The sequence below is a fragment of the Heterodontus francisci genome, chromosome 6 (assembly GCF_036365525.1).
Source record: "Heterodontus francisci isolate sHetFra1 chromosome 6, sHetFra1.hap1, whole genome shotgun sequence".
Lineage (NCBI taxonomy): Eukaryota > Metazoa > Chordata > Chondrichthyes > Heterodontiformes > Heterodontidae > Heterodontus > Heterodontus francisci.
The window spans coordinates 27,779,288-27,794,137 of NC_090376.1; the positions used below are offsets into that span (position 1 = coordinate 27,779,288).

Sequence of the window (14,850 nt, forward strand, 5' to 3'; positions counted from 1 at the left end):
AATCCCATATTCCTACCAAACATCCCCACCTGTCCCTATATTTCCCTACCACCTACCTATACTAGTGACAATTTATAATGGCCAATTTACCTATCAACCTGCAAGTCTTTTGGCTTGTGGGAGGAAACCGGAGCACCCGGAGAAAACCCACGCAGACACAGGGAGAACTTGCAAACTCCACACAGGCAGTACCCAGAATCGAACCCGGGTCCCTGGAGCTGTGAGGCTGCAGTGCTAACCACTGTGCCGGCTCAGCTAATAATCCAGAGATTACCACCGTTGAGGTTCTGCTACTTAATTTGGCACCTCATACTCCCTATGCAGAACCTCTTTCGACTAGATCCTCCCCCTCCCACTGTAAGTTCCTCTCCAGCCCTGAGCAGATGTCCCGAACCCTGGAAACACAGCCATCTGGACTTTCGCTCTTTGCTGCAGAGAACAGTGTCAATCCCCCTGACTATACTGTCCCCTACCACTGCATTCCTTTTTTCTTCCTCCTTGTACTATGGTGCCATGGTCAGGTTGCTCATCCACTCTGCAGCCCCCACTCTCATCCAAACAAGCTGAAAGAACCTCAAACCTGTTAGACAATCGCAAAGGCTGAGGCTCCTGCCCTCTGGGTCCCTTTATCTGCCTCAGCTGCGGCCACACTCTCCTGTCCCTGACCAAATCAGAAGACCCTATCCTAAGGGGTGTGACTGCCTCCTGGTACAAGATGTCCAGGTAACGATCATCCTCCCTGTTGTGTTGCAGTGTCTGCAGCTCGGATTCCAGTTCAATAACTCTGAACCGAAGCTCTTCAAGTGGCAAACACTCACTGCAGACGTGTTTGTCCTGGATCACACTGGCATCCAGGAGCTCCCACATGCTGCAGCCGTGACACATCAATGTGTTTTAATTAACTATTTAATTATTTTATTAAATTATTTTTTAAATATATTTTATTAAGCTTACCACTAGCTCCTTTACTATTTTAAACATTAGAATTAGAATGGACCTTAATCACTTACCAGATACTCACCAAACAGATAGCTTCTTCCCAAACTAATCACCCACCTGCTTACCTGTGATGTTTGATACTATGTTTGATTTAAATTAAAGTTAAATTAAAAGCTTACCTGTATACTCACCCTGGCGGCTCTCGGTTTCCCTGCTCTCACTGTTGATTGTGACGTGACTGTGATGTAACTTTTTGATTTTTTCCCTGCTCCACTCCTGCCTCTCTGCTCCTGCGTGCTCCTCTCCCTCTCCGCTCCTCCGTGCTCCTCTCCCCCTCCGCTCTGTCTCCGGGCTTTTGGCGGGCTTTTTAAACCTCTGCTCCCACGGTGTTCCTCTCTCTCTCTCGCTTTGTCTCCAATTCAGCTGATTCTGCAGTTATATTAAATGCGAAATGGGCAAGATAAGATAGCCCCTACAGTAACACTTTAAGGAATCCCTGGAAAATAGGACCTAAAGATAAAGGCAGGATATTCTCCTGGAGCTGCTTCTTCTCTGCAACCACAACTTCGCTGACAGAGAACCCATTTACTCCTATAAACAGTGTTCCTATTGTAGTTATGGCAGCAGAATGAGTTACACCAAGAACATTCCTGGCCTATGTCTTTGAAAGCAGCTTCAGGGAAAGTCCTAGCCCGAAATTTAAATGATTAAAAAGTAAATTTAAAATACAACTTTTGACTTAAAATTGAGAACATTTTGGAAAGGTACACTAGGCAGAGTCGGACAGAGAAAAAACAAGGGTGCTAAAAATGCAGAAAGTGCTCAGCAGGTCTGGCAACATTTGTGGAGAGAGAAACAGAGTTAACTTTTCAGGTCTGTGACCTTTCATCAGAACTGGCAAAAGTTAGGAATGTAATAGGCTTTCAGCAAGTGAGGGGGGTGGGGGTGAAGAAGAACAAAAGGGAAGGTGCGATAGGGTGGAGGGCAGGAGAGATTAAATAACAAATGTCACAGAACCAAAGGCAAAGGTGCAATAGGTGTAGTAAAAGATAAAGCAGGAGTCCAGAGAAAGTGCTAATGACAGAATAGTAAACAGTTCTGTCCGAAAGCAAAAACATGAAAAACCAGTTTAAGACAGGCATATGGTTCAACAATAATTTTTTTTTAAATGGCAGTCATACTCTGAAATTGTCCCACATGCAAGTGAGCATAGAAATAGGAGAATTAAGCGATTGAACACATGGCTGGAGAACTGGTGTAAGAGGGAGGGCATCAGATTTCAAAGACATTAGGACCAGTTCTGGGGCAGGTGGGACCTGCACAAGATGGACGGGTTGCATCTTAGCAGGACTGGTACGAATATCCTTGCAGGGAGATTTGCTAGTGCTGTTGGGGGAAGGTTTAAACTAGGTTGGCAGGGGGATGGGAACCTGAGAGGGAGCTCAGATTGGATGGTAGCAAAACTGATAACTTGTCAGGGATGTGGCAACCAGGAGCAAATATCAGACGAATACCAAGGTGCACAGAATACTGGGGGAGATAGATAGCACGAGAGTAGGGAATAGTATGTTATTAGGTGGGGTCAAAGTAAGGGAGAAAGTAATAAAGTCTAAATCAGGGTTAATGTGCATGTATGTGAATGCACGGAGTGTGGTTCATAAGACTGGTGAGGTACAGGCGCAGATTGCCATGTGGAAATATGATGTGGCTATAACTGAGACCTGGCTCAAAGGAGGGCATGACTGGGTGTTAAATATTCCTGGATACAAAGGTGTTCAGGGAAGGGGGAAAAAAGGGGGGAGGGGTGGCAGTATTGATTAAGAGCATTATAGTGCTGGAGAAAAAGGATGTCCCAGAGGGGTCGAGGACAGAATCAATTTGGCTAGAGCTAAGGGACAAATAAGGTGCAGTTACATTGCTTGGTGTTGTCTATAGTAGGGAGGACATGGAAGAACAAATTTGCAAGGAAATTACAGAGAGGTGCAAAAATTATAGTTATAATGGGGGACTTTAATTATCTAAACACAGACTGGGATAGTAGTAGCGTAAAGAGCAGTGAAGGGCAAGAGTTCCTAGAGTTTGTTCAGGAAAATTTTCTACAACAGTATGTTGCTAGTCCAACGAGAAAGGAGGCACTGCTGGACCTGGTTCTTGGGAATGAGATGAGCCAAGTGGATCAAGTATCAGTAGGAGAACATTTAGGGGATAGTAATCATTGTATCATAAGGTTTAGGTTGACTATGGAAAAGGACAACGAGCATTCCAGGGCAAGTATAATTAACTGGGGGAAGGCCAACTTCAATGGGGGTAAGAATGGAGCTGGGGCGAATAAATTGGAGTCAAAGGTTGGCAGGAAAAATAGTGGCTGAACAATGGGCACAATCAAGATATGTTCCCTTGAAGGGGAAAGATAGGGCAAATAAATCCAGAGCTCCCTGGAAGAAGTAGAGATTAAGATAAAGAAGAGGTATGCTTATGACAGATGCCAGGTAGAAAATACTATTGTGAACCAGGCTGAATAAAGAAAATCCAGAGGGGAAGTGGAAAAGCAATTAAGAGAAGCAAAGAGAGCATGAAGAGAGACTGGCAGTGAACAATAATGGGAATCCCAAAGTTTTATACAGACATATAAATAGTAAAAGGATGGTAAAAAGGAGGAGTGGGGGCGATTAGGGACCATAAAAGAGATTTACATATGGCGGCACAGGGCATAGCTGAGTTATTAAATGAAGAGGTAACCAGGCAATGGTGAAAGAAGAGGTAATTCAGAAACTAGAAGGGTTTAAAATTGATAAAGACATATAAAGATATAGGCTGTCTTTACTTAGTGAATAAAGCAGCAGGACCAGATGAGATACATCCAAGGATACTGAGGGAAGTGAGGGTGGAAATCGCAGGGGCACTGGCCATAATTTTTCAGTCTTCTTTAGACTCATGGGTGGTGCCAGAGGACTGGAGAATTGCAAATGTTACACCCTTGTTCAAAAAAGGGTGTAAAGCTAAGCCCAGCAACTACAGGCCAGTCAGTTTAACTTTGGTGGTGGAAAACTTCTCGAAAAAATAATTCGGGACAATGATAGTCACATTTGGGTTAATTAAGGAAAGCCAGCATGGATTTCTTAAAGGAAAATCATGCGTAACTCACTTGATAGAGCTTTTTTGAGGAGGTAACAGAGAGGGTTGATGAGGGCAATGCTGTTGATGTGGTGTACATGGACTTTCACACAACAGAGCAAGGTTCTAGCTCACAGAATAAAAGGGACAGTAGCAACATGGATACAAAATTGGCCAAGTGACAGAAAACAGAGTAGTGGTTAATTAATGTTTTTCGGGCTGGAGGAAGGTTTGTAGTGGAGTTCCCCAGGGGTCAGCGTTGGGGCCCTTGCTTTTCCTGATATATATTAGTGACCTAGACCTTGGTGCACAGGGCATAATTTCAAAGTTTGGAGATGATACAAAACCTGGAAGCATTGTGAACTGTGAGGAGGATAGTATAGAACTCCAAAAGGACATAGACAATTTGGTGGAAAGGGCAGACAGGTGCCAAATGAAGTTCAATGCAGAGAAATGGAAGAACATGGAGAGACAATATTAAATAAAAGGGTACAATTCTAAAAGGGGTGCAGGAGGGACCAGGGGGGATATGTGCATAAGTCATTGAAGGTGGCAGGGCAGATTGAGAGAGCAGTTAATAAAGCATACTGTATCCTGGGCTTTATTAATAGGAGCATAAAGTACAAGAGCAAGGAAGTTATGTTGAACTTGTATAAGACACTAGTTCGGCCTCAGCTGGAGTATTGTGTCCAGTTCTGGGCGCCGCACTTTAGGAAAGCTGCGAAGGCATTGGAGAGAGTACAGAAAAGATTCACGAGAATGGTTCCAGGGATGAGAAATTTCAGTTATGAAGATAGATTGGAGAAGTTCGGACTGTTTTCCTTGCAGAAGGAAAGGCTGAAGGGTGATTTGATAGAGCTATTTAATATCATGAAGGGTCTAGACAGCGTGGATAGAGAGAAACTGTTCCCACTCATGAAAAGATCGAGAACGAGAAGGTACAGATTTAAAGTATTTGGTAAGAGAAGCAAAAGTGACAAGAGGAAAAGCTTTTTCACGCAGTGAGTGGTTAAGGTCTAGAATGCACTGCCTGAGAAAGTGGTGGAGGCAGGTTCAATTGAAGCATTCAAAAGGGAATTAGACAGTTATATGCAAAGGAAGAATGTGCAGGGTTATGGGCAGAAGGCAGGAGAATGGAACTGAGTGAATTGCTCTTTTGGAGAGCTGGTGCAAACATGATGGTCCGAATGGCCTCCTTCTGCACTGTTGTGATTCTGTGATCTCACATTGATTCTAGAAGGTTATAGAATGCCTAATCAGAAGATGAGGTGCTGTTCCACAAGCTTACATATCATTGGAACGCTGTAGCAGGCCAAGGACAGAAATGTGAGGGTGTAGCCAAAGGCTGCCCTGCAGAGGGGCTTTCCCCCACCCTTCTACCCCACACCACCCCTCCCCGCCCTCACAGTAGTGGCCTGGCTGCTTTTTGTATTTTATAATTAAAAAGTTTTTAAAAAGTGGCTGAGAGGGCACCTTGTTGTTGAAGTGCCCTCTCAATTACTAACCCTTTACTGCAGCTGGGTGCTCCTCTGAAGCTGGAAGGCCTCTGATTGGCCCTCCAGCTTCAAGAGTCCACTGCTGCCCAGAATTGGACAGAGAACCTGTTTCCATGCCAATTAAGAGGGTGGTGCCCTGGTCAAAATTCCAGGTCAGTAACAGTTTTCCCCCTACATGCCGCTTCCCCCTACCACCCCTCCCCCCCCCCAACCCTATCCCCCCACCCACCCCCCATCCTATCCCCAGGGGCAGCTTCAGGACCCGGAAGCAGTTCTGGATCTTGTTTCCCACTTCTGAGGTGAAATTTCAGCCCATTAATGTGATTTCCATTCCATGTAACATAATGGAATCAAGTACCACTGGTGACCTGAGGATCATCTGCATAACAATAAACTTCTTTATCAACAGTCAGCATGGATTTAGAAGGGAACAATCTTGCCTGACCAACTTTCTTGAGTTCAGTGAGGAACTACCAACCCAAAGGGACTGAAGTAAGCACTAAGACATGGTGTACCTCAACTTTCAAAAGGCTTTGACAAAGTTACACAGGTAAGGCTATTAATTACATTGTGGGAATTCATAGTAAACCCTGGGAATGGATAAGAAACGTATTGAAGGGCAGGAAATGCATACTAATTAGAAGAGTTGTGTCAGGAGAATCTCCGGAGAATCCTTGGCATCAGGTGGCAGGACTGTATCTCCAACACAGAAGTCCTCGAGGCAGCCAACATCCCCAGCATATACACCCTACTGAGCCAGCGGCACCTGAGATGGCTTGGCCATGTGAGCCGCATGGAAGATGGCAGGATCCCCAAGGACACATTGTACAGCGAGCTCGTCACTGGTATCAGACCCACCGGCCGTCCTGGTCGCCGCTTTAAAAACGTCTGCAAACGCAACATGAAGTCCTGTGACATTGATCACAAGTCGTGGAAGTCAGTTGCCAGCGATTGCCAGAGCTGGCAGGCAACCATAAAGGTGGGGCTAAAGCGTGGCGAGTCGAAGAGACTTAGCAGCTGGCAGGAAAAAGGACAGAAGCACAAGGAGAGAGCCAATTGTGTAACAGCCCCAACAACCAATTTTATCTGCAGCACCTGTGGAAGAGCCTGCCACTCTAGAATTGGCCTTTATAGCCACTCCAGGCGCTGTTCCACAAACCACTGACCACCTCCAGGCGCGTATCCATTGTCTCTCCAGACAAGGAGGCCAAAGAGATTAGAAGATTATGTCAGACTAGGTGGAAGTACTGAGTAGAGTACCTCAGAGCTCAGTTTTGGGAACACAATGGTTTCTAATTTACATTAAGCATGGATTCTGAAACTCAATACAAAGTGATCAAAATTTGCAGATGGCACCAAACTAGAAGGGGAAGTTGATTTGGACAAAATGTGTAATAGATGAAATTTCATGGGGGACGGGGGGAGGGGGAAGGAAATTTTATGATCTCCCCCTCGGCGGGTTTGGAGCCGGGGAGAGCATAAAATCGGATGGGATAGTGGCAGGGGTGGGAGGAAACAGGGTTCCCACTACCATCCCACCTCTGCCAAAATTTAGTCTTGGGCGGAAAGGTCATTCACAATCCACCAAATGAGGCCCTTAACTAAGCAATTAATGCTCAATTAAGGGCCTTGTCCCACCGCCACAATTAACCATGCGGCGGGCACCCTGTTGCCACATGGCAACCCCCGCACAAAAAACCGTGCAGGCTGCTTCCCGGTTCCAGGGGTGCCGAGTTCCTTGTTAAAAGGCACAGTGCCTGATCGAGGGACCCAGCATTGGGAGGGACGGGGTGGGGGGGGGGGGGGTGCCTGCTGAGGGCTGACCCTCCCCACCCTTGCTAGTGATGCCCCTACACACCCCTCCCCCGAGACCCCTCCCACCCTGACCTACCTGTGACCAGGGTCCAGTGCCACTCCTGGGCCTCAGGTAGGTGCTCCTCCGGCAGCAGCCACCACCTCCACAGTGGCCCTGCTCATTGGAAGAGCTGCCGGCCTCTGATTTGCAGAGCTGCCAGCCAAGGGGGATTTCCAGCGACAGGGTCCTTGATCCTATGGAAGGCCCGCCGCTGTCCACTTAAGTGCCTGCTTGACACTAAATTCAGCGGGCCTTCCCGAGAAGAGTTAATGTGGGGTTCTCGGAAGTCGAGACTCCCGTCAGCATAAAATCCCGGCCATGCAATGTGCTACATGTAGGAAGGAAAAAAGATGGTGCACACTTCACAAGTAGCTCTGGGTGAAGCAGAAAGAGATCTAGGAGTCTTAGTAGATTTGCACTAAACATGTCCAATCAATGCAGAGCAGCAATCAAAGCTAATAAAGGTGTTGAACTCCATAGCAAAAAGTAGTAGAATGAGAGTAAGCGGAGGTAATGATCAAACATTATAGTGCCATGGTCAGACCCTAAGTTGAATACTGCATCCAGTTTAAGCCATCAAGAAATGGGAGAGATAGTCAAGCAGTGGAAGCACGATAAAGGCGGCTACCAGGCTGATTCCAGTCGCAGGGGCCCAGAGTTAAAAGAGAAGGCTGGATAAACCTGGGTTTTAAAGTCTAGAATGGAGATGCTCTTATAGGGGGTATATCATTATAGAAAAAAAACTTTGTCAAAAATAATATTTTGACTTAAACTGCTGAACTAGAACAAGAGGACAGGATTTCACACTAGAAAAAAAAAAGGTAATTTTAGGACTGATATCAGGAAATTCTTCTGCATAGAAGGATTGATCGATATATGGAATAAACTTCCAGTGGTGGCAAAAATCCTGGAATTATTCAAGAAAAAATGGAAGACGGCAACAGAGCGATGGTAAATCATTCACCCATTAAGACTCTAACACAGACCGAATGGCCTTCCTCATCTGTAATTGTCCTAACTGCTTTTTTCTTCACCTTGCAGGCGAAATGGGAGTTGAACACCAGGGAAAACGAAAAGGCACAACGGGACAGTGGGGTAAACCCAGCTCACATCACTGACACACTTCGAGGAGCTGGCCCTTGATGATGTGGCCAGTGTCAAGCCGCAGGGATGGAGAAACCAGGGTCTCCTGAAGACAGGGTGAAAATAGCTCAACATAGACTTTCAAGGGATGCATAGCAATGCTGCTCCCCATGCAACAAACAGTCAATGCATAAGCATAATGGCTATGCGGTCTTCGCATTATATTAAGCAGCAGAGGCATCTGTTGACTGTCCTGATCTCTCATTACCATCTTCTCTTATGTCTCTCACAGGACCAGCCACAGAGGGTCAGGAGGCCAAACAAAGACAAGAAGTTTCCGAGGAGTCAGAGGAGGAAGACACCTTGGAGTCTGCACCGTCACATCTTTCTAGCGCACCCGCCACCAGCTCAAACGCACCTCACTGGGTGCTCTAGACAGTTTTAGAAATTGTGGCACAGGGTGAAGCACACATCGTATCAGAGCTGGAGGATACTGGAGAGGCAGAGCCGGCTGTGGTCAGTCCCCCTCGGAGGGTGGAGGACAGGCGTAGCTCTGCTCAGCAGCGTGGAGATGGAGCCTCAGGAGTCACAGAACAGGTGGCAGCTCTACCTGGATAATAAACGTGTGATCTGTACCCACATGTTGGAGTTACTCAAGGCACTGCAGAATCTTGTGATGAGAATGGAAGGGTCCATTCATCTCAATTGCTCCACAATGTCTCAGGGCTATGAATGCACCAGCTCCTCCGTTGAGAAAGTGGCCAAACCTTTTTTTATTATTCATTCATGGGATGTGGTCATCGCTGGTTAGGCCAACATTTATTGCCCATCCCTAATTGCCCTTGAGAAGTGGTGGTGAGCTGCCTTCTTGAACCGCTGCAGTCCATGTGAGGTAGGTACACCCACAGTGCTGTTCGGAAGGGAGTTCCAGGATTTTGACCCAGCAACATTGAAGGAATGGTGATATAGTTCCAAGTCAGGATGGTGCAAGGCTTGGAGGGGAACTTGCAGGTGGTGGTTGTCCCATGCATCTGCTGCCCTTGTCCTTCTAGGTGGTAGAAGTCACGGCTTGGAAGGTGCTGTTTAATGAGCCTTGGTGCGATGTTGTAATGCATCTTGTAGATGGTACACACTGCTGCCACTAAGCATTGGTGGTGAAGGGAGTGAATATTTGTGGACGGGGTGCCAAACTGGCTGCTTTGTCCTGGATGATGTCGAGCTTCTTGAGTGTTGTTGGAGCTGCACTCAACCAGGCAAGTGGAGAGTATTCCATCACACTCCTGACTTGTGCCTTGGAGATGGTGGACTGGCTTTGAGGAGTCAGAAGGGGAGTTACTCAACACAGGCTTCTTACCCTCTGACCTGCTCTTGTAGCCATGGTATTTATATGGCTACGCCAGTTCAGCTTCTGGTCAATGGTAACCCCAGGATTTTGGTAATGGGGCATTCATCAATTGTAATGCCATTGAATGTCAAGGGGAGATGGTTAGATTCTCTCTTGTTGGAGATAGTCATTGCCCGGCACTTGTGTGGCGCAAACGTTACTTGCCACTTATCAGCCGAAGCCTGGATATTGTCCAGGTCTTGCTGCATTTCTACATGGACTGCTGAAGATTCGCGAATGGTGCTGAACATTTTGCAATCAGCAAACATCTCAACTTCTGACCTTATGATTGAAGGAAGGTCATAATGAAGTGGCTGAAGATGGTTGGGCCCATGACACTACACTGAGGAGCTCCTGCAGCTCAGATGATTGACCAACAACCACAACCAACTTCCTTTGTACTAGGTATGGCTCCAACCAGCAGAGAGTTTTCCCCGATTCCCATTGACTCCAGTTTTGCTAGGGCTCCTTGATGCCATACTCGGTCAAATGCTGCCTTGATGTCAAGGGCAGTCACTCTCACCTCACTTCCTTGAGTTCAGCTCTTTTGTCCATATTTGAACCAAGACTGTAATGAGGTCAGGTGCTGAGTGGCCCTGGTGGAACCCAAACAGAGCTTCAGCGAGCAGGTTATTGTTAAGCAAGGGCTGCTTAATAGCACTGTCAGGGACACCTTCCATCACGAAAAGCCATATGTAGCATCACTCAGAATAGGTGCAGGAACAGCGCACTGACATGCAAGCCGCAGTCTGTAGCATTGATCAGTCAGTGACACAAAAGCTGTAACTAAGCATGGAGTAGATGCCTGCTGCGTTCCAACTGGTGGTCCACTCCACAGATCAAGGGCACCATGAAAGGACTGAGGAGGCAACAGATGGTGATAAGGGGGGACACCCCAGATGGGCCCTCCGATGGAGAAAGCATCTGTAGTGTTACCCCCTGTGAGAGGCTGCCTCTGCAGTGATGCTGATGCAGCAGCCTTCGGAGGTGCCCCCACACCCCCCAGCAATCCCATGTCGAGACCGACCTCCACGGGCATCTCAGTCCCCAGACAGGCACTAGAGAGCAATCTGCCTCCACCTCAGTCACAGGGGGAGGCTCTCATAAGAGTGGCCATCAGCAGAGGCCACAATGTCAGTAATGTCACTTGGGTGTTTCTGATGTAAATAATCATGAAATATTAAGCGATAAAGCTCTGGGAAATTTGTTACACCAAGGCAGACTTGTTTGTTTCCATCTCATCTCGATGAGACACAGGGGAATGGAATGTAAGGATTGCCAAAGCAATGGGGTGTGCTTGGGAAGAGTGCATCAGTTGGAGATTCTGCAGCCTTGCACTGTAAAGTGCCAGCCACTGGAAAGTTGCTGACTTTTGCTACAAATTGACGGTTGCCCTCAATCAGACTTTCCAAATGTCCTGCAGACCATTGTCTCGTGCAGGTCCAATGTCCCTGCAGAGTGGCCCCAGCGTCCCTGTCATCTTGATGAGCACTCTGCCTCCTGAGCCTGCCAAGGCGGCATCCCTGCAAATCACGGGGACTGTTCTCCAGCTTTCCTTCAACCTCCTCCTCGGAGCTGTGCTGCTTTAGCACTTCGCCCTCAAGGTCCACACATCTCTGGAGGGCGCAGATCACCACAACGTGCAAGACCCTTGAGGGAGTGTACAGGAGGGCGCCACCCGACCAGCCAAGGCACCAGAGCTTCATCAGGTGGCCGATGGCCTGCTCCATAATGACCCTTGTGTGCAGGTGGCATCGGTTTCAGCGCCTCTCAGCCTCCGTGGCAAGGTGACACACCGGAGTCATCAGCCAGTCTACACGGGGTAAGCCTTATCTGCTAACAGCATCCACAGATTTCCGATGGCTCCATGAAGAGCTGCGGCACCTAAGAGTGCTGGAGGATAAAAGCGTAATGGCAGCTTTCAGGAAAGCATGCACACCTGCATAAAGCTCTTACTGTGCTCACATGGCAGCTTGATATTTAGGGAGTGAAATCCCTTCCTACTGAGGAATTTCCCTGGCTGCTCAGTACCTTGTCGGCCACATGGATGCAATCGATGATCCCCTGCATCTGAGGGCATCCAGCGAGGGACGAAAATCCCACTGTGCTTTGAGCTCGAGTGCCGCTATCCGCCTTGAATTCAATTTAAATCACTGCCCTCTCGAACAGAGCATCTGACACCTCTGATACAATGATATGCTACTGCCAGCGAGATGCCACCAATGTCTGCTGCGGCTCCTTGGAAGGAGCCAGCTATAGGAAAGTGCAAGTCCACTGTGACACTTGGAGCCACGGGAAGGCTGTGGTGATGGTTCTTGCTAACCCTTGGACGACCTTCAACAAGGTCATGCAAATCAGTAACCATCAACCTGGACTGGCACAGTGTTCTGCCACATTGAGGCTGCACCATGTTCAGGCGGTGGACCCTCTGCTGAGGGTCATCTCCGTTGACTTCTTGTCTCTTGTTCCTCATCCCTGTGCCCCTGTTGCCTCTGCTCCTGATCGCTGGTCAGACCAAGCTCAGAGTAGCTTCATCCCATTGCCTCCTATGTCCTTCCTTTCCACTGGAATGTGGAGTCTTCCTGAAATCCCGTCATGCACCCGAGACTGGTAAGCAGAAGGACCCGCCCACCACCCCCCAAAACCAGACCCCCAAAATACCCTTGTCAAGAATAATTCTCGTCACTGAGCACAACTGGTTGCCTGTGACTGAGGGCCTTCTGAGCCTTCCCTCTTCAATGCTGCCTCTTGCTTCTGTCCCCCCATTCCAGCTCACTCCCACCGTGCCTCATCCCTGTCGTGGTTGGGACCCTGCATGGATCCCACACTTTAAAAAAGAAAATTAAAAACTGTCCTTTAACAAGCTGACAAGAAGCTCTTTAAGAGGCTCAACTGGTCATTTAAGCAGCTCGGGTGCGTTGCCCCTTCCAGATCCCATCTCAGCCTTTTAAACTTGGTGTGCCAGTTTTGCATTGGGAAACCACCACGCCGACCCGAGGGGTGGGTTTAAGCGACCGCCTGCCCCCAATCCCACCCCCTCAAACAAATAGTACTTCACTGCCTGTAAAGTGCTTTGAGCCGTCTGGTGGTCTTGAAAGGCTCTATATAAATGCAGGTCTTTCTTTTTCTTTTTTTCACAATTACTAATACTAGCTTTTTATTCCAAGTGCATTTAATTAGTTGAACTTAAATTCCCCAGCTGCCGTAGTGGGATTTAAACTCATGTCTCTGGATCATGAGTCCAGGCCTCAGGATTATTGGTCCAATAACATAATGACTATGCTACCGTACCCTTCCCTATAGCTTCCTTTACCCACAATCAGGGAATCTGAGCACATAATGTACTTGAATCAGATTATATAAATAGGGTAGGCAGCAGGAGATCCCAAAGTGTTTCACATTTCATGAGTCCTTAGATGTAATTGAGGGTACAGCTGGAGGTGTCATGACGCATAATGATCTCACTTCAATTAGCGGCTGAATTTATGGAGGGGTTCCTTCCTGTAAATCTGATACATCAGATTTAAAATTCATTACTGCTTAGCGAATTATAAATCTTCATACTGACTGTTAATATATTCTATAAAATGCCATAAAATTTATTCATATGTTGGAAGATTTGTGAAGATTTTTTTCATCACTTCTGTATCCAATAATTTTTCCTTAATGTTTGAAATCACTATTTCACAGTTAAAACAACACTGCAGAGATCATACTGGCCTGTGATTCTTTTGTTTCCACTTGTGGAAAGTTCGGACAATTTAAAGGGTAAAATTACTGCTTAATCTTTAAGCCATTATACTTTGACGTCTGCATACAACTAATGGCCAGTGCAGTAAATTTTGGATTACAAACTAGGCTGAAGCTAATTATATTGTTTTGATAAAGGATATTTATAGACAGCTGATGGCTTTTAATTAAAATATCTGCATGCTGAAGCCAATTACATTGCATCGTGCTTGTGAAATAGTCAAGACGTAGCTGTTAGTGGAGCAGCATTTAAATCCAACAACTGACCCATATAGATAGTTGTACGTAATTATGTTCATGGACTCGATTCCCAATGTTCTGGCCGTTGGTATCCTACTAATGAGTTTGTCGCACTAACACCAGGGTTGCTAAGTGGATGCCAGATCTTGTGGTGTTGGAGGGTCTCACTTTGTGAAATTAAAAAAAAATGCTGGATTCTCTTATTCTGCACCACAAGCATTTCCCAAACATACTGCCAGAAGTTGTTGAGAAGTCTGAATCGTTTGCCTACCATTTCAGATTCAGTAGGGATCGCAAGATTGTTTAAAAGTTGGTACATCTCAGCAATTTGTTCAGATACAATAATCCTTGAAATTCAACTGGTAACACTGCAATAGATGTGACAGCAAACAAACACACCACATGCAACCCCCAATAATGTACATAAAAGTATATCCGAACACATTATGCATAACAGTGCACCTCAAATTGCAGCTCCAAGTGTCCGTCACCATATGATCCTTTACTGGATCATATGAAGTAGATTTGACATTTCAATTGTTACCTTTTTAGGCGTACAATTAAAAGGGATAGATAAGAGTCTAGGACAAACCCAAGTTTCCCGAACAGTTGAGCATGCTCTAGAATTTACAAGAGGGAGAATGGCTGGGTAATTACCCTGGAAAACAGTGTCCACACACAGCATCTGCTATCTCTGTTCCCTGACGGACATACGTCTTCCTCAAACTCGCACAGTCTGTGTGTGGTTTGCAGGACCCAGAATCATAGGTGTCTGAAAAGGTGGCTGCTCTGCAGCTTCTGCAGCTCACTTTGAAGCCTTTTCCATAGCCACATTCCTAAAGAACAGAGATTACATTTTAGTACAGCACAAAGTAATTATCTTTCCCAAACAGGCAGTCCCAAAGCAGATTCCTTTGTTTACAATTAGGTCATTAAAGCAAAGGCATGATAATGATGATTACAAAATTCAGGGCCAATTAAAGCTTTCC

General features: G+C 46.6%; 1 protein-coding gene across 3 annotated transcripts in view; it reads right to left on the bottom strand.

Annotated features, from left to right (window-relative positions):
• The window catches only part of relt (RELT TNF receptor), a 91,591-nt gene that overhangs the window by 54,953 nt on the left and 21,788 nt on the right, over positions 1-14,850 (bottom strand). For all 3 annotated transcript variants that reach the window (XM_068033381.1, XM_068033378.1, XM_068033380.1), the window contains one exon: positions 14,519-14,697. In XM_068033381.1, coding sequence (XP_067889482.1) covers positions 14,519-14,697 — 179 coding nt within the window. The remainder of the gene's footprint in view (positions 1-14,518; positions 14,698-14,850) is intronic.